The 26,567-nt window shown below is 46.6% G+C and overlaps 1 protein-coding gene across 2 annotated transcripts in view; it reads left to right on the plus strand.

Moving 5' to 3' along the window:
- The window catches only part of RUNX1T1 (RUNX1 partner transcriptional co-repressor 1), a 164,916-nt gene that overhangs the window by 71,655 nt on the left and 66,694 nt on the right, over window positions 1–26,567 (plus strand). The window contains exon 1 of one of the 2 annotated variants that reach the window (XM_078687049.1): window positions 7,217–7,404. The exons of the other annotated variant lie outside the window; for it this stretch is intronic. Coding sequence (XP_078543175.1) covers window positions 7,311–7,404 — 94 coding nt within the window. The 5' untranslated portion in view covers window positions 7,217–7,310. Of the gene's footprint in view, window positions 1–7,216; window positions 7,405–26,567 lie in introns of those variants that run through there. 2 annotated transcript variants of the gene reach the window in all.

Raw genomic sequence — 26,567 nt, forward strand, 5'->3', positions numbered from 1 at the left:
GTCCTCTGTGGAGGGATGAGTCTGTCCTCTGTGGAGGGGTGAGTCTGTTCTCTGTGGTGGGGTAAGTCTGTCCTCTGTGGAGGGGTGAGTCTGTGCTCTGTGGAGGGGTGAGTCTGTCCTCTGTGGTGGGGTGAGTCTGTTCTCTGTGGAGGAGTGAGGCTGTCCTCTATGGAGGGGTGAGGCTATCCTCTGTGGAGGGGTAAGCCTGCCCTCTGTGGAGGGTTGAGTCTGTCCTCTGCGGAGGGGTGAGTCTGTCCTCTGTGGAGGGGTGAGGCTGCCCTCTGTGGAGGGGTGTGGCTGCCCTCTGTGGAGGGGTGAGTCTGTTCTCTGTGGAGGGGTGAGTCTGTTCTCTGTAGAGGGGTGAGTCTGTTCTCTATGGAGGAGTGAGGCTGTCCTCTGTGGAGGGGTAAGCCTGTCCTCTGTGGAGGGGTGAGTCTGTTCTCTATGGAGGGGTGAGGCTGTTCTCTATGGAGGGGTGAGGCTATCCTCTGTGGAGGGGTAAGCCTGCCCTCTGTGGAGGGTTGAGTCTGTCCTCTGCGGAGGGGTGAGTCTGTCCTCTGCGGAGGGGTGAGTCTTTCCTCTGTGGAGGGGTGAGGCTGCCCTCTGTGGAGGGGTGAGGCTGCCCTCTGTGGAGGGGTGAGGCTGCCCTCTGTGGAGGGTTGAGTCTGACCTCTGCGGAGGGGTGAGTCTGTCCTCTGTGGAGGGGTGAGGCTGCCCTCTGTGGAGGGGTGAGGCTGCCCTCTGTGGAGGGGTGAGGCTGCCCTCTGTGGAGGGGTGAGTCTGTTCTCTGTAGAGGGGTGAGTCTGTTCTCTGTAGAGGGGTGAGTCTGTTCTCTGTAGAGGGGTGAGTCTGTTCTCTGTAGAGGGGTGAGTCTGTCCTCTGTGGAGGGGTGAGGCTGCCCTCTGTGGAGGGTTGAGTCTGTACTCTGTGGAGGGGTGAGGCTGCCCTCTGTGGAGGGGTGAGTCTGTTCTCTGTAGAGGGGTGAGTCTGTTCTCTGTGGAGGGGTGAGCCTGTTCTCTGTGGAGGGGTGAGTCTGTTCTCTGTGGTGGGGTGAGTCTGTTCTCTGTATAGGGGTGAGTCTGTTCTCTGTGGTGGGGTGAGTCTGTTCTCTGTGGAGGGGTGAGTGTGTTCTCTGTAGAGGGGTGAGTCTGTTCTCTATGGAGGGGTGAGGCTGTCCTCTGTGGAGGGGTGAGTCTGTTCTCTCTGAAGGGGTGAGTCTGTTCTCTGTGGTGGGATGAGTCTGTTCTCTGTGAAGGGGCGAGTCTGACTATGTGTTGGCTGATGAGAGGAATGACACAGGCTTGCCTGTCAGGGCTGCGTTCATTGATCTGTGTGGATGGATGTGTACACGTGACACCATCACAGACATTTATTTTATGTCATGTTTACATTTAATTAATGCGTTTTTATTGTCACATCGCTCTTGATTGTAGTACGCCCAAAAGATATTTTTTTCAGTGAAAGCTGCAAAAAAACGTAGTTTTGGGTTGTATTTATATTGTGTGGGTTAAAGCAAGTTGCCAGGGTGTCTTCTCTCGGATAGCGTCCTTCACATGGTCATAGTTAGAGTTTGAATGATTTTGTGGTGAAAAGATGAAGCATAATGAGTTTTGACGGTTTCCTATTACATCTAGTTGTCCACATGTGGGTGTTTGGGCGTTTGCTAATTTGCTATAGAGAAAATTACTGTTGCTTCCAGTTGTGTTGAGTGTGTGCTTTGTCTAAGGCATCTTTAAGTCTTTTATTTCTGTCTATAGGTGATTGTTTCATATTTTTCATTAACTAAGATAATATATATATATACATTGTTATCATTGGATGTCATAAGTGATGTAATATGTGAGATCATGAGCAGTGCATTGCTGGGGGGCGAGTTATTGTTAGCTCACTAACTATAATTGCTGAATTTCTCTGGTTTTGTACGAGTGACACCTGAGCCTAACTATAACGTCTCTGTAACCTTTGTTTTTTTCAGTGAATTTCTAAGGTTTTTTAAATACAAGTTGCATTTGCAGAGTAGTGGAGAAAAGGTGCTGGTGCTCCGACCAGCTTTCAGGAATCCCGCTGTGTACGACTTACAGGAGATACCAGGATGGCTTCTTGGCCCCCATGGTCCCTCAGGAGTAAAGTAGACTTCATCCTCCAACCAGTAGTGCACCACAAGCCATGTTTGCAGAGTGGTGGAGAAAGGGGGCATGGCCTCTGACGACCTCATAGCAATCCAGTTTGTGGGACTTACTGGAGGTAACAGGAGGGGTAGTTGGCCCCACAAGGACATCCTTGAAGGGCCAATTATCCCTCTTATTACCTCCAGTAAGTCCCTCACAGCGGTATTGCTGAGACCTGGTAGGAGGCCACACCCCTTTCTCCACCAATCTGCAAACGCGCCTCCTGGTCCACTATTAGTAGGGGGATGAAGTCCCCTTGGATATTGAGGGTCCTTGGGGGTAACTACTCCTCTAGTTACCTCAAGCAAGCCCTACGCTGTGGGTTTGCTGAGAGGTTTTCCGTAGCCACGCCCCCTTTCTCCACCACTCTGCATACACTGCTCCTGGCACACTATTAGTTAAGGGATGAAGTCCTCTTGGCTCTTCAGGGTCTTTAGGGGCCAACAAGCCCTCCTGTTATCTCCAGCTGGATTGTTGAGAGGTTGTTAGAGGCCACGTCCCCTTTCCCCACCACTCTGCAAACTCGCCACCTGGCACACAGTGATGCTTGGAGAAATAAGTCCACTTTAGTCCTAAGGCCATCAGGAGAGAAGGGAACCTCAGTGCGCCGACTGATCACCACGTAATATACAAGACAGCAGTTGAAGTGACTGACATTAGTTTTGAAAATTGTGTGAGGATTTGTCAAATGACGCCAAAGTTATTGGCAAATGAAAAAACGCTATTCCTGTGGAAACTACATCCTAACTATAACTACTTACTGGCGACCACCAGTAGGTAATATATCCACTCTAGTGTCGCTAATTCATAATCCAGGGCTGGGCCCTGTAGAAATTCTTTATAGCTGGTCAACTGACATTTTTTTGCTGGGGAAGAAGTGTGACATACCTAAAGTGCCACCTCCCGGAATCCCTGGCCACTGCTTCTGGCCCCCTCATACTTACACATTCGGCCAGTGCCACCGGGTAAAGGTGTAAGCATTTTGGCGAGACAGCCATTATAGTACATCAGAATATCTTCAAAGCCAGGGAGTGGTGAGAAACTGGACTAGGAGCTGGGTAACCAGGGAGTGCAGAGGACCCTGGATTGCAACTATATAACCATGGAGTAACGAGAAGCCTGGACTGGGACTATATAACCATGTGGCTTGAGTAAGGAGCCTGGCGTCATCCCAAGTTACTGTGACGACCTTGGGCTTAGAGCTGAAAACTAGATAAGCAGTGAGAAGCCTCTGAAGGAAACTGGAGGCTGGGGAGTACTTGAGGACTCTCAACCGGGAGATGAGGTAGGTGAAGTGCTGAGGACCCTTCACTGAGAGCTGAACACAAGGGTATCTGGAGGTGCCTGGACTGGTAGCTGGAGAGTAGGAAGACTAACCCACGTGGGCCAGAACATGGAGACTAGGGAAGGCTGAGGAGCTTGGGCTGTGAGACGGAGAATAGGAGTGTGCCAAGACATCACTAGACCAGGTAAGTGCTGAGCAGCCAGGGGCTGGAGCTAGCGATGAGGGCGTTCTGAAGAGCATTGACTGGAAGTTTAAAGTGGAGAGCAGGAGGCCAGGGTACTGATGAGAACCCTGGGCATGGGCTATGAGGCCACAGCTGTGCTTAGGAATCTGGGAGCTGAAGATTGTGGGAGCTCTCATGAGTTTGATCAGGGAGCTGGAAACCAGGAGCTTGCTGAGGAACCTGGGGCAGGAGGTGTTGGCCAAGGGAGGAAGGATCTGGAGACCAGCGGAAAGCTGAGGAGTCGGGCATTGAGCATCAGACCGCAGATGTGCTGAGGAACCTGGGAGCTGAAGATTTCGGGAGTTCTGCGGAGCTGGAAACCATGGGACTGCTCAGGAGCTTGGAGCCGGAGCTGTTGCCCAATGGACTGCTGAAGAGTCTAAGGTGGGCGCTAAAGGCAATGGGGCATCTAAGGGACCTGTGCTGGGGTCACAAGACCAGGTGACTGCTGAGTTGCTTGGGGCAGGAGCTGGATGCATAGGAACAGCCAAGAAGCCTACGGTTGGGTCAGGGGACAGCTGAAGAGCTTGGGCTTGGAGCTAGAGACCAGCGGACCGCTGAGGGAGATAGGCCTGGATCTGGACACATGGGACGTGCTGAGAGGTCTTGAAGCTGAAGGCTGGGGGAGCTCTAGGGACCCTCTGAGCTAGGGTGAAGGTAATGGCGAGGAGCCTGGGGAGGGAGTTATGGAGCCGGCACTTGGAGATGGAGACTGAGGAAGTATTGTGGAGTCTGCCTTGGGTTGGCCATCTTCCATGGGTATGCTCTCTGGGGAAAACAGCCATGACAACGCGGGGATTACCCCGCACTGCCATTACAACGCGGGGATTACAACGAAAGTCGCTACAATGACTTTCGCTGGAGGGCGCTGTTGGATAGGGAATAGTTAATTTTCTATCCAATGGAATTGGAATAGAAAATTAAACTATTCCACTATCCAGCGCCCTCCAGCGAAAGTTGTTGTAACGACTTTCGTTGTAATCCCCGCGTTGTAATGGCATGCGGGGTAAAAGTCTGCGTTGTAATGACATACAACCCTCTGGGGAGGGGGGGAGCGGGGGGGCGAGTGTATGTGCAGTGGAACTACCCAGAGTGCCAGGGATCTGTTCAGGGTCAGACTGGGACAGAAAGTAGTCTTAGACATCAAAATAATAGTGCCCCCTCTCCCATTAGTTAGTTAGCTAATAAAAAAAAGTGTCCCATGCTTACAAAATGAACTTTGAACTTGTAAAGACACGCTGTGTACGTTTTTTTGCAAGCTATTTAACCCCACATGCTTGCTGAAGACGATGTTTGTTTTAATATCACGGACATCAACAGTAAAAACCGGCACAGCAGGCTATTAAACAGGCCCACAGAATCCCAAAAACCGGACCACACGCTCTCGGTTCTGACCAGCCCTCTGGGCACTGCCTGGTTGCCCGAAAGGCCAGTCCGACCCTGGTTCTTTGAGCACGAAAAGGAATACAAAGCCTCAGCCCCACTCTCAGTGAGGCCTCCTCGGGAGGGCAGTGTGAAAAGTGTACCTACGTGGGGAATATTTTCGTTTCCTCCCGAACCTGCCAGTGTTTTGTACCTTCCCAGTGAATGGCAAGGGGCAGGAAAGGACAGGGCGCCTCTCTCCGGTTCCCCCAGCACACGGCTAATTGATTATAAAAGGAAGCTCTGTGAGGCTGGCTGGCACACGGCCCCACCAGGCTGGCTCTCACTAAACTGCCATCCATTATCGCGCGCTCATTACCGCGGACGGCTAACTATGATGAGCGCGGGATTGGCCTCATAAATAGGGCGCGCGATCGCGATGGTGACAGGGCAGAGCCATCTTTCTGAAATGTGGGCCGCCACCCTGACACTGACGGATTTTTGTTGCAGGGTTGGGTGAGGTGAGGTCATGAGCTGCTGTGGAGGGGGGCTTTGGAAGACCGTGGTCGCTCAAGGGGGCGAGGAGTCGGTGACTTTACATCTACTCGCCCCTCACTCGAGTGTCTGGAGCACAGTTCCACTGCTGGAGAGAGCGCTGGCGCTAGAAGACTGGGTGCGGAGACCGGCAAACCAGTGTGCTCTTTTACCCTCTGCCCCGTGTGTCCCCTATGCTGTCTCATGTTCTTTCTCACACACGTTCTTCTTCCTTCTCTATCACCCTCTCCTGACTCTCTTAATGTCTCCTTTTATCACGCCTTTTCATTATTCTCTCTATCGTACTCTCTCTTTCTACCACAAGTTTTTGCCATTCTCTCTCTCAATCCCTGGTTCGACCACCCCTTCCTCCCCTTTCTCCCCTCTCTCATTCATGTGTCATCTATAAAAATTCATCTAACTTTTCCTAGGACTGGTGTTCTCTCTCTGTGGTCGGGTGGATGGGTACTTGGGTGGATGGCTAATGGATGGATGGCTAATGGATGGATGGGTGGATGGCTAATGGATGGATGGGTGGATGGGTGGTGTGCATGGACGGGTGGGTGGAGTTTTTAGCAGGTAGATGGATGGTAGGTATGTAGATGCATTTGGGCGCGTAGATAAACACATGCCATAAAAACCGCTGTCCGCTGGCCCGGCCCTGTCTCTGGCCTGTCGCGGAAGGCGTGCGAGCCAGGCTCTGCCTCTCTTCCGAGGCATGGCGCTGCCACAAAGCACTCAACGGCGACCGCTGGGAGGAAAATCGCCATCCCGCGCGAGATACGGCTCTGCAACAAAGGCTGGCACTTTACGTATCATGGTGTCCATTAAAGCTGATTAGGCGCGCGCGCCGAGCCCAGCCGGGGACGGGGGGGGCCGAATCCAGGGCACGGGGTGGCTCGGCGCCTGGCTCGGGCTGTGCCAGGGCGGCCCCGCTCTCCTCTTCCGCGGGCCCGTCGGTGAAGGCAGGGGAGCGGCGGGGCACGTGTTTACAGCAGTCAATGCCGAGGCCCAGGGGGCCGCCAGCTCTGTGGAGAAATAAGTGGCTGCGCGTAAGTGGCCACTGCGCCGCGCACGCCGCACAAAACGCCGACAAAGGGACGGACGGGAGACTTTTGTTCGCCGGGACAAATGGTCGTATTAAAAAAAATCATTAAAACGTGCTGTTTACAGACGCAGCCTTAATATTCCCACGTAAATAAACAAACGCGGTTTTACCAAGCAAACAAAAAGTTGCTGCGAATCTGAGTAATTTCCCAGTCATTATTTTTGTATTGCGACGGGGGCGGATACGGGGGGGGGGTGTATTAGTCTATCGAACTATATGTCTTTGTAAGACAAATTGGCAGATCTAATCGGCGATTAGAAGGGTTAACTTTGGAGGGCATGAATAATTCAGCATTAAACATTGCTGAGCAGCACTCGGCTTCCTGTCCCCGGTCCCCGGGAAGTTGCGGGGAGAGGTGGAGGGAGCCGGTGCCGGGCTCAGGGGAGCCGGGCGCCTGTGATTTGCCCGCACACACACTCCTCGCTGTCATTGCTCCGCCTGAAGAGACGGGGCTGGGTTCAAGGCCACATGTGCGCCTGTCATCAGTCACATTTCTGCTCCAAGTGCGATCGGCGGTGTCAGCTCTCCATCTGTCTCTGCGCGGCGAAGGCGGGCGCCTGGCAGCCTGCTGCTGCTACTGCCGCTCCCCGAGGCTAGGCTGGCCCAGCTCCCCGCCTCCGCCCTCCCCCCATGCCGGATCTGCGGGCTCCGAGACCCGGTGGAGCCGCCTGCACTGCCCCGGCCAGCCCTGCGCAGGGGAGCACGGTGCGTCCGAGGATGCCCGGTGAGTGAGCCGCCGCTTTGTGTCCTTGGCTTGTGGGAGTGCTGTGGGTGCGCTCTGGGGTGCGCCGTGACGGGGCTGCCGGTGAGGGGACAGCACGATGCGGCGGAGAGCCTTTCCTTATTTGAAGGAACCCCCGCTTGAGCAAAGACTTGTTTCTTGTAGGTTTCCGCGTTATGGCTGCACGCATTTTCCGCAGATGGCATCGCTGTTTGTACCGGTGGAGTTAAGGGATCTTTACCGAATGCATCACTAACCCTCTGACCGGAGCTCGGTGGCCATGGTGGAAGCACCCTTAGAGCAAAGACAGAAATAACAGATAGCTTTCTGCCCGTCTGACGCATCGTGGATCGTTGCACGATTCAATGGGCATATACATTTATATTGCATTGTGTAGCGCCAAGTATGACAGCGAATGGCCTTCTCAGCGCTTTGTGCATAGACTTTGGCTACATTGGCGGAGTACAGATTAACGCATGTGATGGAAGCAAGTAAGGACATGAAGTGTGGCTTCTTCGGTCTGGTGGCGCAGTGGGGTCAGTAGCGGGGGCCTCACGAGGGGCACTGGAGGAAGAGTGGTTCTGGGGCATCTAATGCTGCTAGTATAGCAATGCTCACTTACACACCCGTAACCGCTTGCTGCGCGGACCAGGGGGCAGTGGGGCTTAGTGAAGGCTGCGCTTTCCGCTTGTGTTTGGCAGTGTTTGGGGAGTGGTGGCAGCGAGCTGTCACGGGCAGGGCACACACCGCCCGTGAGCCGGAGATGGGCGAGCCATCTACAGCTGGCAGCCACGAGGGGCCCTCGGCCCCAGCTCCGAGGGCCTGTGGCCCTCCAGCAGCTGGTGTTTTGAAACCCGATCTGTCTGGCAGCAAGTGCACGGCAGGCACGGGCAGTTGTCTCCGGAATGTTTGTCTTTGGACGGGTGGCCCGGTGTTTGTTGACGCTGGGGGTTGTGACACCTCAGTGGGGTCTCCTGTTTGCTTTGAGCCCGAGTGCTGGCCTTGGCCAGCAGGGCAGCGCGCCTGGCACACGAGCACGTGTGGGTGATGTGGCAGCACGCCGTGAAAGGTCAACCAGACCCTCCACTCAGGGCACAGTGTGCGTCAGGTGCCCTCAATACCGAGGTGACAGAATGCGGAACCCTCCTCTGACTCTGCATGCCTTTGCCATGTTGGCTATCCTTACTGTGTAAGGCCTTATGTTACTTTCGTGGGTTTCTCCTAAAATGGCAGCACTTAGAGTGTGTCCCAGTTTAATACCTCCCCCCACCCCCCCCAAATAGGGGTCTGTGAATTCTTCCACGGCTGCGGTCGAGGGCCCACGCAGTGCGCACCGGTACAGACTGGCACAAGGGCATGTGCCATCCGCACTTTCCTTCTGCTGGTCAATCACTGGCTTTGTGTGTGCTTTTATTTTCATGCAACAAACAGTCCTGGCCGGTGGATGCGAGTCCGCCTTGGGTCCAAGCAGTTGTGAGAATGAGGCACCGCGAGGCACTCAGCGATGCACTGATGTTAAATACACATATGATATATTTGTGCAGACACACAGAGAGTGATATAGTATTTATTACCTTTTTTGAGCCATGAGCTATGAAAGGGGGAACCTCAAGTGCTTTGTTCGCCCCGTCCTCCACCAAAGACAGTTTTCAATACCATATTACTCAAAGTAGAACTGTTTGTATGGTGCATCTCATGCTGTTTATATGCTGTGCATAAGTTATTTAGGCAAAATGATTTAATTGCAGCATAATCTTATTAAGGAGGTCTTGTGAGAATGGTCCCAGCATTTGTAAAGAAAAAGGAATATTGAAGTAGACAAGAAATAAGCATTATTTCTCAAGTTAGTGATGCTGTACTAACGTAATAGTACACATATGTTTGTGTGTGCATGCATGCACACTCCCACACACACCATGTATCCATCTATCTATCTATCTATCTATCTATCTATCTATCTATCTATCTATCTATCTATCTATCTATCTATCTATCTATCTATCTATCTATCTATCTATCTATCTATCTATCTATCCATCTATCTATCTATCTATCTATCTATCTATCTATCTATCTATCTATCTATCTATCTATCTATCTATCTATCTATCTATCTATCTATCTATCTATCTATCTATCTATCTATCTATCTATCCATACATATTTTATTATAGGAGAATTACATCAAAGAAGCCGCCAATACCTAGCCTACTTTGGTTGTATAAGATGTTCACTACTTGCTTTGTTTATTATAGATAAATTGCTCTTGTGTCCGGAAGAGCAACACAAACATCATACTCTCCTTACCAGAGTTGACGAGGGGACATTTAGGCATTCCAGATTAAAATTCAAGTGACCCCCCCTTTACCTACCCATCCTTTGTGGGTTTTGGAGCAGGAGCATGTCTTCAAGGCTTATGGGAGACTAGGTGATTTGTTGTGTTGTGGCAGTCTGGAAAGAAGTCCAGTTCACTAGCCCCCTAGACCTGTGAGCGGGGTTAGTTTTTGGTCGAAGAGCTGTCTGAAGTGCTAGTTATGCCTCTAAGGGTTGGGTGGCTGGAGGTGGTTTGAGATGGTGAAGTGAGCTGGAACACAGGTCATGTCTCGTGACCACAGGCACCAGGGGGAGGACTGACCGCTTTTGCTCAGTATACTGGAATGTATTCAAGGGATGGAGAGAGTAAATGCCATGATGAGGGGAAAAAGGACATACTCTGTGACCACAAGTGATGTTGCTTTTTGTCTGGGAGTGTTCTGAGAAACAGAGCATCTAATTAAAGGATGGATAGTTGAGAGTTCATTCCATGCTGTTTCAATTGCCTTACTGAAGCGCCTAGAAACTCTGCCTGGACTGTATGCTGTGACATTTGAATTTATTTCCAATAATAAATAAAAAACAATTAAGAAAAGAAGAAGCATTGTTCTGAGGTAGGGAAATGCACTTTAAATAGGCCCTGTCACATGTTATGAGGGCCATAGTCTATGTGGCCACCTGTTAAAGGGGAGTATCCTTAAGTGAAAGCCGTGCCCCATTGCTCCATCCGATGTGAAGAGATGACGAGAGGGTGCTGCATTTTGAAAAAGACTGTCACCATTGTCCTCATGGACTGTAGGAGATGGGTTGGTCTTTGCTGGTGGCTTGTCTGGGAAGAAGGTCATATGTCCTGCTTCCAAGGATTGTGTGAGACAGAGTTGGTATTTGATGGCAGACTAGTCTTGGAAGAGAGCTATGCCCTGTGCCCTCAAGGGATGTTCGAGAGAGATGATCTGTGGAGTGTGAGCAGCCTGGGAAGAAGGCCGTGGCCCACGACTGTAAGGGCTGTGGGAATGATGATGGTGGTCTGTGCTGCAGTGCAGCTCAGGTAGAAGGCTGTGTGAGAGGTGCTGCTCTATTACTGCGAAGTAATCTGGGGTGATGTCCATATGCCCTACTCCCAAGAACTGTGGGAGACCCAGCGGGTCTTTTATAGGGTAATAGCCATGGAAGAAATATATATCCATGGCCTGAAGGGCTGTGTGAGGAGTGAATGATTAGTTTAGGGGGTACAAATTTGGACAAAAACCATGTGCTTTGCACCCAAGAACTACGTGAGTGGGGATGCTGTTTGCTAGGGGAGTAGTGTGGAAAGGAACGCATGCTCCATGGACTGCGGGAAATGAGGCTGACATGTGGGTCTCACGTGACCACAGAGATGGCTTAATCCGCACACATTTCTGTATGATACATAAAGCAGCTCTGAAGGGCAGTGTGTGATTTTCTCAAGGAAGCAGACGCCTGCCTGCAGAAGACTTTGGCTCCTGGCACCATGACAAGCTGTTTCCCTGAAAGGACAATCAGCGATCAGAGCCACAGCGGCCCTTGAAGAAAGCTCCTCTTTCAGAAGATGGCCTGCCATTAGGTCAGACCACCCTTTTCCCTGCTCCTGAGCTCCAGATGTGCCTGAATCTGTTCTTTTTTGTATTAAGTTCATGTTTCAGAAATGGATTTGTTTGCAGAATCTGGTTTTACTTAAGACATCTCCATCCTGGAGTGCATTTCATAAATTGCCCACATATTTTTCTTAGCAGAGAACTTAACTGGCTGTAATTTCTAACACATGGCCGCGCCATGTGATATTTTCAGGGCGCTTGCATGGAGCTGGGAAGGTCCCTGCAGAAATGGATCCATCATCCCACCGCCAGACCCACTTTTTTTTCCTTTTGAATGCTGCTGCATTTTCCATTTAGCAGAACTATACATTAGCTAGCATTCTGTGGTTGTAAAACAGCACATTTCTGATTGTAAAGCACATGGCCCTTTTATTATCTGCTGAAAATGTAGTTGCCTTTCAAAGCCACTGTGTGCAAGTCTGTTTTTCTGTTTCCAGTATGTCTGCCTGTTAGTGAGGAGTTGCTTCAAGAGTGGAAACACAGCCCCGCACTCACAGAATCTTTCCGGGTATTCCTTCTGCTGCAGTTCACGTAAATGTGGATAGCAGACCGAAACTCGTAGTCAGGTGATATAAAAAAATATATAGGCTGACCCGTTTTCCGCAAACGGCACTGCATTTCTAAACACATCAAACAGGCTAGCACGTAGCGCATTTTCTGTCACTTTTACAAAGGAAAATGATAAATGCTAAAAAACCAAGCAGCTAATACTTGAAATAATACAATTAAATATCCAAATATTTAATGCCATATATTTCTTTCTATGTTGCTAAGCTATCTGGCCCCCATGGTTTCCAAAGTGTGCAGGATATGGGATTATTGGGGTTTGAACAAACCACATAGAAAGAAATCATGTACCAAGTCCCTTTCACAGCTCCCCCACGGGAAGATGACCTGTTAACATCAAATGACTCTTTCTGCCCACCTGTCCTGTTTTGTCTTCTAGCTCAACCAGTATGAACATCACTAAAGCATACACCTACACTTAAATGGCACTTTCAGAAGTTGATTCGTGAATTTCATTAGGCTAAAGTAAGGTGCTTAGGCAGTGGCGGCTCGCCGAGGGAGTGCTGCGGGGCGGTAGGGTGGGGGAGAGGTAGGGTGGGGGGTAGTGGAGTCCGACATACGAAGGACAGGAGTTAGGTAAGTAATTACATAAATAAAACAATTTACCTTGCGCACACTGCATCGCCAACTCAGCGATGCCGCGCGCAATGTAAATTGTTATATTTATTTAATTACTTACCTTACTCCTGTCCGTCAAATGTCGGACTCCCACTACCTCCCACCCTGCCCCTCCCCCGCCCACCACACCGCCCAGCAGCATTCCCACAGCGAGCCGCCACTGGGCTTAGGGATGTAAGATGGGATTGAGTGGTGTCATAAACCACGAGGCCCAAGCTGTAGACGAAACACCCTTATTTAGAAAAGGGTTAATAATAATCAATTTTTGAACTCTATAGAGAAGGACAGCCTGTTTGTCAAGCAGTCTTTACAAAGAAGCCTCCATTTTGTGGAATCCATTGATTTCATGCCTTCTGATGCACCATACACCTGAAAGTTTAAAGAGGAAACAATTCATTTCACAGGGAAGAAACTTTGAAATGTACTTTTTTTCTAAGTTAAAATCTATTCCTAATGAACACATCACAAGCATTTTCTCTTTAATACATTTAGTTTCTCCAGTGACAGGTTTTGACTAGTATTGAGAATACTTTTCTGTATAATCCAACCGTGGTTTGCAGCTAGAGTTCCATGTGCCCATTAGTAGAAGCAGGGGCATTGACTGCAAGAGCAAGTAGTAAGTCTGCGAAAGGGCGCAAGCAGATTCAGCGGGCTCACAGTTTTTCTGGTGTACTATACTTTGCACAACTGTTACATGATATGATCTACTGTATAAATATACAAGATCAGTTCTAAGCAAGCAGCAGGATCACATGTTATAATAATGCAGCCCCAAATGATGTGAAAAAACACCCTTCAGCATCAGGGGCGTAGCTTAGTCAGTGATATTCGGGGAATGTGAATCTCAAATTTCCCAACAATAAAAAAGTGAGCAGGGTCAGTAGTGATTTGCATTAGGTGGGCTTTTGAATACAGCGATTGTCAATGGTTAGACTATTTGCAAGCATTTATCCAATCACCTTTTGCGCGTATAATTGTCAGTAGTATGCCTGGACACCAGAGACCGGTACAGCTTTCCAAGCCTCCTACTGCAATGTTTGTTTGAAGCCCAAAAAGAAGTATATTAGCACTCATTCAAGGAATACATCTATGGGGGCAGATTTACTGCTTTTTGGTAACCACTCACCATATGTTTAAGTTTCCACTCCAAAAAATGAACAAATTAAACAGCTCTCTTTGAAAGGAGAACAACAAAAAAAACTGACACAGATTCGACTCGGAGCGCATAGACCCAACTTCTAAGACAAGAATGCATTTGGGGTGTGTCACACCTAAAAAAAAACCCTAAAGCTACGCCTCTGTTTATTCAATCTGGGCCTGGAAGTTCTCCCTTAGAACTCATGACTGCGGTCACGTAGAACACAATGGCCTGGAGTCCCTGCCTTGGGATCACTTATTTTAAAAGTATTTTTCCCACACACACTCTTCTTTGTCTCTGCCACAAGAAGCATTAATGGTAGAGTTGTCAAATTGGTGCATGGAGGCAGGACTCCATAGTTCGAGTCCTCTCCTTTTACAAGTTATTTTATCAGGTGACTGATGCTCCTGTGTACTAAGCGTGAATTGCAAACATAGGTAGCAAATTTCTAGGGCAATCCAAGCCAGAGATGAGCCAATGGTCTGGCCTGGCTTTGAGAGTCCATGCACAAGCCAAGCCAATCCATGAACATGCATGCCATGTATATCTCACAACAAACATAATGTAAATATATGACACAGTCTCTTCAAAATAAAAAAGTGTTTTTCTTTAACATGCAGAAGTGTTTCTTTGTAGTACCTCAGATTATATCACTGTATAGACATATTTATTGAAAGGGATAGTTTTTAAACATGAACATAGAAACATTAATGGCTTGCACCCTTCCAACGACTATGCCCTTAGTGAACTAAGAGACAAGGCAGTTGTCATGTAAACACTAAATATGACTTTTATTCTTATTATAGATGGAACAACGTTTTAGGCTATTAACTCAAACATTAGAGATGCTTGTACAGTGCACATCCTGAACTCAAGTACCTAAAAGTGCTCTCATATGTGATTTAAAAAAGGAGGCTTTATCACACAGTTTGGACAAGCAAAGAAGCCAGTATTAAGAAGAGGTGTGGCGCCGCGGTCAGGGCGACTGACGCTGGAATCTGGGGATCACGGATCGATCCCCGGCTCCGGCGGCAGGTTAGCCCAGCACCATGTGACTCTGGGCAATAGCTTGCTTAATCTTCCCGACGGCCCCCAGCGCCTAGAGACCCTAACGGGTGATTGTGCGCTTTACAAATGTGGATTATTATTATTATTATTATTCATTCCAGGCAATCTGGTTTCACCTTTAGAAATTCAGTCACGAGTAGAATATATGTCGTTCTCTCTCTTGCTTTGCATCAAATGAGACTTGTTTTGGCTTTTAATCTCAGCAAACACTGAAAATTGACAAAGACATAGCAGAGCTGACTCAGAGCCCCAGACCAAACTACTAAGACAAGAATGCATTTATTTGGGCGGTGTCGTCACACTGCAACCCTCCCTCCCCCCCCCCCCGAAGCTTTGCCCCTTTTTAGCACTTTCCTGAGAGGGTCCAGGTATCCCATAAAAATAAAATAAAAAACATGCAGTTTCTGCCATATTTAGCTTGCAATCATATGGCCAACAAATGAAAGATTTTGCAGACCTGGGCTCATGTAATTCCAGTAGTGCATCTGGTCTCAGGAAACCATTTTAGACTGTACCTCTGTTCATTCAACTGGGAAAGGAACCCGAGGCCTGTAGCTGAGACCATTCAGTCATTCTTTGGCTCTGAAAGTGGTATGGAGAGTCTTCTGATAGAGTCTGGAACTATTGGATGAAGAATAGTCTTGTGTCTAGTGGTTCAGTCCCTTATTTCCCTCTCCAACAAGCATTCAGTATCTCAACTTCTTTGGCATCCTAAAAATAGTTGTTGGACCCCTGATACGGACTGTATCTTGCAAACTCTAAAATCCACTGCATTCTGTCTTTAGCAGATTCCACTCAACAGTACCAACTCTGCCTATCACAGACGCCTCTTCCATTCTTGTCTATGATCTTTTGGCCTCTAGTTGTACTTACCTGAGTGTGTCACACCTCTGGTTGTGCCATCTACACAGAAACAGCTTTTGCTAGGGATCACCTTTGGCATGATTTAGGATTCCCGAGCTAATCTCAATTCACTTGCAGTCACTTTCAGATCTAGTGAGGAGTGGGCTCATTTTTTAAATTTATTTATGCAATTTATATAGCGCGCAACTACCCTGGGGTGTCTCAGCGCTGTGGAGTTAAAGGAGAGCAGCTAAATTAAATGACTACTGGTTGAAGAGCCAGGTTTTTACTTGTTTCCTAAATGTCAGGAGGGTGGGACTGGTTTTAATATGGAGGGGGAGGGTGTTCCACAGTCTAGCCATGGCAACTGTGAATCGTCTATCTCCCCAGGATGTTTTCTTTGTGTGAGGGATGGTCAATAGGTGGGCTGAGGAGGAGCAAAAGGGTCTGTTGGGGGTGTATGGGCAAAGTACTTTTTTTAGGAACTCAGGTCCAGTGTTGTTAATCTCTTTATATGTGATGCACAGAGCCTTCAATTTAGTTCGACTTCTAGGCAGCCAGTGTAGTTGACGTATAACTCGAGAGATCGATTTGAACTTGGGGGTGCCAGACAGAATCCTGGCAGCTGAGTTCTGGTCTAGTTGCAATTTGTTCAGGACTTTCTCCTGGGCGTTTAGGAGGAGTCCATTGCAATAGTCAACTTTTGACATCACCAATGTGCACATGAGAGTTTTACCGGCGCTGGGAGGGAGGAATGGAAGAAGTTTCCTTATCATTTTAAGGGTGTAGAAGGATGAAGAGACGACCGTGTTTGCGTGGTGGATGAACGGCAACTTGTCGTCGAACATTACACCCAGATACCTGGCCTTTGTTACAGGTCCAGGAGGAGATCCCACATTGGTTGGCCACCAAGTGGTTGTAATAAATCCACTCATCTCTCTTGGTAGCTTTAGTACGTTTGGCTGAGCCCTGTCAGAAGCAATAGATAGATCGCCCTGAAATATCTAAGGATTGATTGAGGAGCCCGGGAGGTCGGGGGGGATTTGTGCTCCATTTTTTTTTACCTCTAAGCCACTTCTCACCTGACTCTTGCTATCACTCATTCAGTGCACATAATCTAGCTGAATATTGATTCAGCCCTAGCGCTGCTTTATGTAGATTGGGAGGAGGAGAGCAGAAGAGTCTCTGTAACCGTACAGTTCTAATAGTAATGAATGACCCCTCAGTCTCTAATGGAGAAGCATCTTATAGAGGTGGCCGCCATATATTTTGATTAGCAAGCTAATTGATAGCTTCCTTGCAGATGTTACTCTGCTATTCACTCAGATCTGCAAAGGGGAGGTATCATACACACTTTCAGATTGCAGATACATTTTGGATTTAGTTTTAGTCAATTAAAGTGGTCTTAATTGGTGGCAAGTTAGTAGCAGCATAAAATAAGTTAACCATGTGTTAAATTAGCTAAATGTTATTTAAGAAGGTCCTCAAAACAACGTCAGCCATTTTATCTTTAATTTCCTTGGTATGTTGTAAAATATCGCATTTGCGTGTATGTAGCTGTTTTTTGGTGCTGAAATATTAAGAACTGTGTTCACAAAATTGAAAACTTTTCAAGTATGTGGAAGAGGATGCAATACCCTTTAGTAATCTGCTCTGTGAAACAACCTGTGTTAATTTGGCAAATTAGTTTCTCTTTAGTGTTTAATAGAATGAAATATGTCGGAAAAGATGAGATGTTTTTGAACTTTTTTCCTTATTTCGGAACTGGGGGAAAGGAATTTTGCTAAGAAGGACTCTGCTCATTAGGTTTGGCAAGAATATGTCAACTCTAGTATTCACAGTCTGTGTGATTTATGACTCCTATGCTCGGATGTATGACATTACAACGCATGCTTTTACATCGCATGCCTTTACAACGCAAGTATTACAACGCAGTCCATTACAACGCATAGTGCTTTGGGGTGCTGGATAGTGAATAGTTTAATTTACTATTCCAACTCCAGTCCCCGTGGACACTAGGGAAGGTTATTGGATAGTAAATTAACCTATTCCCTATCCTAGAGTGCCCCCCCAGAGCAATGCGTTGTAATAGTTTGCGTTGTAATGGTTGCGTTGTAAAGGCTCTGCGATGTAAAAGTTGCGTTGTAAAGGTTGTTTACCCCTATGCTCTAATATTGTCTTCAGTGCCAGAAGGCCTTGAGATGAGTTTCAATGGCAGCGGGTCTTGAGGTGTGTTCTAGTGTCAGCTGGTCTTTCTATGTTTTCTTGTCTCAGCTGGTCGTCCGGTGTTTTTTACCAGCAGCTGGAGTTGACATGTGTTTTAGTGTAAGCTGGTCTTACGATGTTTTATAGTAGTAGCTGGATTATGGTGTGTTCTATTGGCAGCTGGTCTTGAGGCGTGTTGCAGTGTCAGCTGATCTTTTGGTATGTTATAGTAGCAGGTGGAGTTGAGGTGTATTCCTGTGTCAGCGGGTCGTGCAGTGTTTTCGAGTAGCAGCTAGAGTTGATTTAAGGTCTGTTCCAGTGGCAGCTGGTCTTGAGGTGTGTTCCAGTGTCAGCTAGTCTTGCTGTGTTTTCTTGTAGTAGCTGGATTAGCTGTGTTCTAGTGGCAGCTGTTCTTGAGGTGTGTTCCAGTGTTAGCTGGATTTGAGGTGTGTTCCAATGTCAGCTGATCTTTCGGTGTGTTTTAGTAGCAGCTTGAGATGAGGTGTGTTCCAATGCCAACTGGTCTTGAGGTGTGTTCCTGTGTCAGCTTGACTTGCGGTGTTTGCTAGTAATAGCTGGATTAAGGTGTGTTCTAGTGGCAGCTGGTCTTGAGGTGTGTTCCTGTGTCAGCTGGGTTTTAGGCGTGTTCCAATGTTAGCTAATCTTTCGATGTGTTCTGTTAGCAGCTGGAATTGAGTTGTGTTCCAGTGTTAGCTAGTCTTGTGGTGTTTCTATTCGTAGCTGGAATTGAAGTGTGTTCCAACTGCAGTGGGTCTTGAGGTGTGTTTTAGTGGCAGCAGCTATTGAGGTGTGACCTATTGGCAGCAACTCTTGAGGTGTGTTCCAGTGTCAGCTGGTCTTGCAGGATGTTCCAGTGGCAGCAGGTCTTGAGTTGTGTTCCAGTGTCAACTGATCTGGTGATGTTTCTTTTAGCACCTGGAGTTGAGGTGTGTTTTAGTGGCAGGAGCTTTTGAGGTGGGCCCTCGTAGCAGCAACTCTTGAAGTGTGTTCCAGTGGCAGCTGGTCTTGAGGTATGGTCTAGTGTTCAGCTGACCTTGCGATGTTTTCTAGAAGCAGCAGATCTTGAGGTGTGTTCCAGTGTCAACTGGCCTAGAGATGTGTTCTAACAGCAACAGGTCTCAATGTGTGTTCTTGTTCCAGCAGGTCTTGAGTTGTGTTCCAGTGTCAACTGATGTTGTGGTGTTTCTATTAGCAGCTGGAGTTGAGGTGTGTTCCTACGGCAGCAGGTCTTGCGCTGTTTCTATTAGCAGCTGGAGTTGAGGTGTGTTCCAGTGTCAGGTGGTCTTGAGTTGTGTTCCAGTGTCAACTGGTCTTGTGCTGTTTCTATTAGCAGCTGGAGTTGAGGTGTGTTCCAGTGTCAGGTAGTCTTGAGTTGTGTTCCAGTGTCAACTGATGTTGTGGTGTTTCTATTAGCAGCTGGAGTTGAGGTGTGTTCCTACGGCAGCAGGTCTTGCGCTGTTTCTATTAGCAGCTGGAGTTGAGGTGTGCTCCAGTGTCAGGTGGTCTTGAGTTGTGTTCCAGTGTCAACTGGTCTTGTGCTGTTTCTATTAGCAGCTGGAGTTGAGGTGTGTTCCAGTGTCAGGTGGTCTTGAGTTGTGTTCCAGTGTCAACTGGTCTTGTGCTGTTTCTATTAGCAGCTGGAGTTGAGGTGTGTTCCAGTGTCAGGTGGTCTTGAGTTGTGTTCCAGTGTCAACTGATGTTGTGGTGTTTCTATTAGCAGCTGGAGTTGAGGTGTGTTCCTACGGCAGCAGGTCTTGCGCTGTTTCTATTAGCAGCTGGAGTTGAGGTGTGTTCCAGTGTCAGGTGGTCTTGAGTTGTGTTCCAGTGTCAACTGGTCTTGTGCTGTTTCTATTAGCAGCTGGAGTTGAGGTGTGTTCCAGTGTCAGGTGGTCTTGAGTTGTGTTCCCGTGTCAACTGGTCTTGCGCTGTTTCTATTAGCAGTTGGAGTTGAGTTGTGTTCCAGCTGCAACAGGTCTTGAGTTGTGTTTAAGTGGCAGATGGTCGTGCGCTGTTTCTATTAGCAGTTGGAGTTGAGGTGTGTTCCAGCTGCAACAGGTCTTGAGTTGTGCTTAAGTGGCAGCTGGTCGTGCGCTATTTCTATTAGCAGTTGGAGTTGAGGTGTGTTCCAGCTGCAACAGGTCTTGAGTTGTGTTTAAGTGGCAGCTGGTCTTGCGTTGCTTCTATTAGCAGCTGGAGTTGAGGTGTGTCCCTACAGCAGCAGGTCTTAAGGTGTGTTCTAGTGGCAGCAGGTCTTGAGTTGTGTTTAAGTGGCAGCTGGTCGTGCGCTGTTACTATTAGCAGTTGGAGTTGAGGTGTGTTCCAGCTGCAACAAGTCTTGAGTTGTGTTTAAGTGGCAGCTGGTCTTGCGTTGTTTCTATTAGCAGCTGGAGTTGAGGTGGGTTCCTACAGCAGCAGGTCTTAAGGTGTGTTCTAGTGGCAGCAGGTCTTGAGTTGTGTTTAAGTGGCAGCTGGTAGTGCGCTGTTTCTATTAGCAGTTGGAGTTGAGGTGTGTTCCAGCTGCAACAGGTCTTGAGTTGTGTTTAAGTGGCAGCTGGTCTTGCGTTGTTTCTATTAGCAGCTGGAGTTGAGGTGTGTTCCTACAGCAGCAGGTCTTAAGGTGTGTTCTAGTGGCAGCAGGTCTTGAGTTGTGTTCCACTGTCAGCTGGTCTTGCGTTGTTTCTAATAACAACTGGAGTAGAGGTGTGTTGCAGTGGCAGAAGTCTAGAGTTAAAAATGCATATCGAGTCCTAGCATCAACAACTTACTTTCTGTTCTTTTCTCATTCGCAGCAGTAGCCGTTATTTGCCAAATGAATTAGTGAACTCCCTACTGGATGTATTCGCATCCTGCCAACTGCCTCCAAATCAGTTCCAAGGCTTTTCTGACAGTGCAGAGACATTACTAGCTGTTTTATGGCGGAGCTGTTTGCCAACTTTTTTCTTTTTTTTTGCAAAAAAATGAATCCCAAAATAAATACTGGCCTTTCCGAGCGTCATGTGAAAAATAAACCATCTGATCACATATTACATTTATCGTGTGCTAATGAATGTTTGGGACCAGATGCTTTGTGACAGTCTGCTGTAGTTTAAAGGGATTCTGGTCAGCATGCCTGTTGTCGTCCTTCAACTTAATTGTGTGAGGGTGAAAGTATGTCCGGGGCGCAGAAGTTTATTTGTGATGAGTGACAAAGATGCTGAATCGCCATTCCACAGACACGCATGATTATGACGTGTCAGCAAAGGCATTGCCCGTGTTGGCATACAAAACTCATGATATGACACTGCTATCTGACTTACAATAGGAGTAAGGTCAATTCGATACCTGCAGTTTTATTTAGATTTTGTGGCCAGTAATGTAGGCAAGCTATGTCATGGTTTATTTACTTGACTAAAGCTAGGATTTGCCGTACAGAGCGAGCAGTGACAATAGCAAGTCACATGTTATTCTCTCCATATTCAGTTGTGTCATGTTTTACTGAAGTCTGTCAACAAGGCATGACAAGCTATTCGACTCTGCAATAGGTAACACTTACCCTCCTGCAAATTGTTGTCATGCATAGATAGGTATATTTTATCTTGTAGGACCTGACTGGCAAAAGTTTATAAACTTTAAATATTCACAAGATGGTCATGCGTGTATTTTTAGCAGTTCTCTTTATGTATGTGTATTTCTATATCCATTTCAAGTGTGATCCAAGGTTGTCTTCTATGTGATGTATAATTAATTAGACTGTAAATATCGATTTTGGGGTGCATTTCTTTGTATATTTTTTTCTGATGCTCTTCCATGCAATCATTTTTTTAGGTCTGTTGTTAGCCAACGCATCTTGATTTTTGTACATTTATATATACATATACAATATACTAACTTATACAGGATATCAGGCACCTTTCTTCACCCATTGATCTGCTGTTGTGTCGTCCAATAGAGCATACATCATGGGGCAATGGATCAGCACACTTCAACCTATGGATAACTTTACTGTGAGCGACGGCATTCTGCTCTTTGACTAGGTGCAAGTCGTTCCGTTGAGTGCCGTATACTCCTATGTCAATGTGTGCTTTTTGAGACCCCAAAAATATTTTTGCTTTTAGCCAAGGATTTGTCTTTTAATATATTGGCAAGGGCCCGACAGTTCCCTGAACAAACACCATTCAAAAACCACAAAAAAACAAACATTAACAAAGCCGAGAGTCCAGCTGTAATTGCCAGACCTATTGGTTTTCCCAATTCTGGTTCTGCTGTTGAAATCTGCAAGGGTTTTGGTTCAGTGACGTTAAAATGCAGACATTCTTGTTCAAATATCTATACACCCAATGACAACATGCAATCTGCCTGAAATCTGGAGAATCTTGTTGAGGCAGAGAGCTCAGATATGTTTACTTTATTACAACTAAGTGCAGGTCAAGGGCATCCCAAGAATACAGCATACCCAACCTTCATATATTCTGGAATGAGCTTTTGTGTTTGGCTGAACACTACGGTCCCACAGTTGATGTCTGTATGTTGTTTGGTTGTCAGGTACAAAACTGTATCGTGTTAAGAATGCTGATGCTTTTTATCACTGTCTATATTTCTAATTTGCTGCTTCAGGCGCAACAATAATGGTTCCCAGCTTTACTATCCACCATAAAATAGTGTGTGGTTTCTCATGAAATTTTTATGGCAATATGTCTCATTTCCTTCGCAGAATGTGGCTTTTGCCCTTCTCTTCAGACAGTGAGTTAGGGTGATGTGAAAGTAATTCTATACTTAGATACAAGTTTATGTTCTGTTGAATTTCTAAATATTTTCCAAAGACTATAGGCCTGATTACCATCTTGGCGAATGGGATACTCTGTGGGATGCTATGCCATCCGCTGTATTAGGAGTTCCATAGGATATAATGGAACTTGTAATAGAGGGGACGGGATATCCGCAGTGCTTAATTTGTAAAAAACAATAAGTGCTAGGGCCCTTGTCAAGAGGTCACTGCAGCTTGCGCTACTCATTGCCCCAATTGTGCCACCAGTGACAGAATTAACAACACAACTACTACTAAACACACCCTATAAAGTATATTTCAGACTATTCCAGACTCCAAAGGTACAATAATGGCGTGGCAGTAGATATTAGTCATTTTTAATGTTCATTGAAATAATAAGCAACTGTTGTAGTGTTAATCTCTAATTTAAAAAAACAGTGCAGACTGTCATAACTGCCAGTGCTGACAATTAAGTTCAGATGCTGAGCACCAGAAACCACCGGCTTAAATTAAGCACTGGATATCCGTCTTGTGTGTGATGCAGTATCCCATCCGCCAAGATCGTAATCAGGCCCTATATATTCTAAATATCAGTTGTCAGTGGCTGTGACCAGTTACACTTAAAAATATTTATAATTCAACCTTGGTGGACACTAAGGCTAGAGGAGGACACTTCAGGATTGTGGTTTTAACGAAAGCACTCAGGTGTATAGTTGGCATATGATTCATTGGAGTTGAAATTAGGGGTGCTGCTGGTGTTGTAACTCCTTCAGACTTAAAGAACTCTGGGGACTGTGATTTGTGATTCAAAATTTGCAAATTGTGAAAAGTAGTGCACATTTAAAGGTAACATGTCCAGAACTAAAATAGGAGAGGCACAAAAGTTGTTGTAGAACAGAAGCTGGATGTGAAAGAACAGAAACAATGTGAAAGGATGTGAGGTTAAGATCTGGCTGTTACCAGATTCCCAGACCTTCTCTTTAAATGCATGCCCTCCCAGTACTGAGTGCAAAACCTGTGGTGTGATTAGAATCACACCCACAGAGAGCCTCAAACATAAATGCCGCCTTACCCCCTTGTGATTACATGACAAAGTGAGCAAGATCTATAATATTTGTCACTCAGAGTGGAATGATTAAAATGAACAGGTTTTAGGGTTAAAAGGGGTAAGCAATAATGAGGTACAGTTCCCCCTGGCCTGCAAGATGACAAAGCATCCGAAGGATCTGTTCAATATTTTGTGATGACCGAGCAGTCAGACACGATTGAGAATTAAATCTTTTGGGGCATCTTGAGTGGAATCTTCCATGGCGGGGAATCCAGCAGAAGCTGTAACATAGTGTTATTTGCTGCAGTGAAATGAACTAAAAGAATAGGCCTGATTACATTTCCTGTTAACAACACTTACAATTAAATATGTAACCAATTGAGTATTAAAAATGCATTGTTTGAAGTGGTTATTACCTTCCTGTTAACAACACTTACAATTAAATATTTAACAAATTGAGTATTGAAAATGTATTGTTTGGGAGGGGTTATTACTTTCCTGTTAACAGCACTTACAATTAAATATTTAACAAATTGAGTATTGAAAATGCATTATTTGGGAGTGGTTATTAAACTATTGTTAGATTTCATCCCTGGGTTAACTTGTTTTCATTGAAAAATAATCTTTAACAAGGTTTCAATTACACAGAAATGTGATTTGCATGACAAGTGCCTGCATACTCTCTTTACAAGGCCAGGAGGCACCCTGCGCAAAGTATACCGGCTGACTACATGAGTAAAAGCGTGGGCACAAGGCTTTGTATTTCAGTAAGTTCCCGCTGCCCCTTAGACCAACTAAGAACACCCAGTAGCTAGGGGAAGCTAATGGTACACATCATATGTATGGCACATTGTGTGGCATGCAGCTGTAAGGGCCACTACAGCCTTGTAGAGTTAGCTACAGCATGTCAACCCTAAACATCTCAATCACATAATAGCAGGTTTATGGCTGCGTTTTGAATCATGCTGATTGGTAGCAAAGCCACTGTGCATTATTGTGGTCTAATTAAAGAGAGTGGAGCTGGCGCACAACAGAACAGTTGTTTTCCACTCACCTTTGTCACCTCATATTTCCTTGTGTATGCGCATGTGTGTGCAAGCACGTGTTATTTGCATGTGGCAGTTCTCCAGTGAGCTCAGTGTCACATACCCTGCGGGGACATCTTAAGGTTTGTGGGGGCCATGGGTCAAACGTATTTTGGGGGCCCCTCTTTGGAACAGCTTTTTATTTATGATCCATTTTCAGCTTTTTCATGCCCTCTTTGGCCTGGTCACTGACAATGCACATGTGCAGTCGTCCAAATTCTAAATGTGCTTACATCTAATATTTATGGATAGTGACATTTGTTTTCAATATTGTAATACAAAGGCAACTCATTAATCTTGCTACAAATAATCTCTAGAACACCCTCACATTTGTCATATGTGAGGTTTTGCTCTATAAGTAACTTTGTTTTTTTAGTGTTGCAAGAAACATAGACACAACATATCTCTGCAAAATGTCTGTAATAGACTCTCGCACATCACTCACAGTAACAATATATTATAGGAAAATATATTTGAAACAATCCATTTAACAATTATTCAAGGTCATCAGGGCGAGACATTTTGGAAAACAGAGCTGGCTGTATCAGGGGGCCCCATGAAAGGCTGGGGCCTTGGGCCAGAGCCCACTTTGCCCATGCCTTAAAACATCTCTGGTCTGATACCTTGTGCCCTACACCTGATGTGTAAGTAGAAGGAGGAATGGAGCCCCATCAGGGGTGGAATATAGGCCCCTGCAGCCCCTGTGGTTCAGGGGGGCCTCTATCCCTTCAGGCGTCCCCAAACCTCTCATAGGGACCCTATTCTGCCCAAGGCCAATGAATATCTGCGAGATATGGGAGACTGAGGGGCCCCTCTTCACATTCTGCAGGGGGATGCCATCATTTTACTTTTTTCCATCGAGCCTGGTCCGCCCATACCGCAAACACTGAACCTGTGGAGAGGCGGGCTGGGTGACAATGCTAAGACACGTCAAGAGACAGCGAGCACAGGCCTGCAGTTAAAAGCACACACAATCCCATCCCCGGGACAATAATATATCTTCCTGAGGTTTGATGGGACATGTATTGCCTACTGTTCCATCTGGTGCTTATGATAGCATGGCATATTAGCATGCTGCAAGTTCATAATGTATTCAAGCTCCAGCGGGCATCACTTGCATACCAATTGAGGCGTCCTCCTTCGTGGGGATGCTTCTGAATTTCAATGATGTTTATGCTTCCTGTGCCACGGCTGAACTCAGCAGTTATTATCTGAAAGGTGAAGCTGCAGCACCGTTTTCGATCAAACCCCTCAAAACATTGAAGATGAGGGACATTTTGAGCCTTCAGTTGGTCTCCGCCGTCTCCTGAATTGCTAATTATTTTATTTTGCCTTTAGTCTTCAGGAAGATGCTTTGTTTTGACTGTATGCACCAAGCTTTGATGAGAGAATATCCAAATCTTTGTTGTTCTGCTTTGGAAAGAGATGAGACAACTCGGCTATATCAAGGCATGCTAGTCTCTTTACATAATTAAAAGCACCTGATTGCTTAATTACCAATTTCACAATCATATGGCAATGTGTGGCATTTTCACGTCCATTAACGAATGTTTAGAAGGCAGTAAATAAGCGTAAAGCTCTGAACTTAAATTTTCAGCTCGCTTAGTGATGTGCGGCTTCACCTGAGATGTATGTGTCGTCTTCAGGTGCACAGGAGGATCTCAGTGGCAGATTTTGTGTGTGACCAGGTGTAAGTGACACCTGAATCCAAGAATTAACTCATTAGTGCTGTAACAGAAACCATACCATTATCTGATATCTATGGAAGGCAAGCACGAGAGCTGCTTGTCACTCCCAGCATCGCATTTACAGATCTCCCTGCCTGGTGGCAACCTTCTATTATGGCGAATTAATAGAGCAAATGTGTCCAGAGCTACATGCTGAGTTTTTAAGGAAATGG

The sequence above is a fragment of the Lissotriton helveticus genome, chromosome 4_1, assembly GCF_964261635.1.
Source record: "Lissotriton helveticus chromosome 4_1, aLisHel1.1, whole genome shotgun sequence".
Taxonomy (NCBI): Eukaryota; Metazoa; Chordata; class Amphibia; order Caudata; family Salamandridae; genus Lissotriton; species Lissotriton helveticus.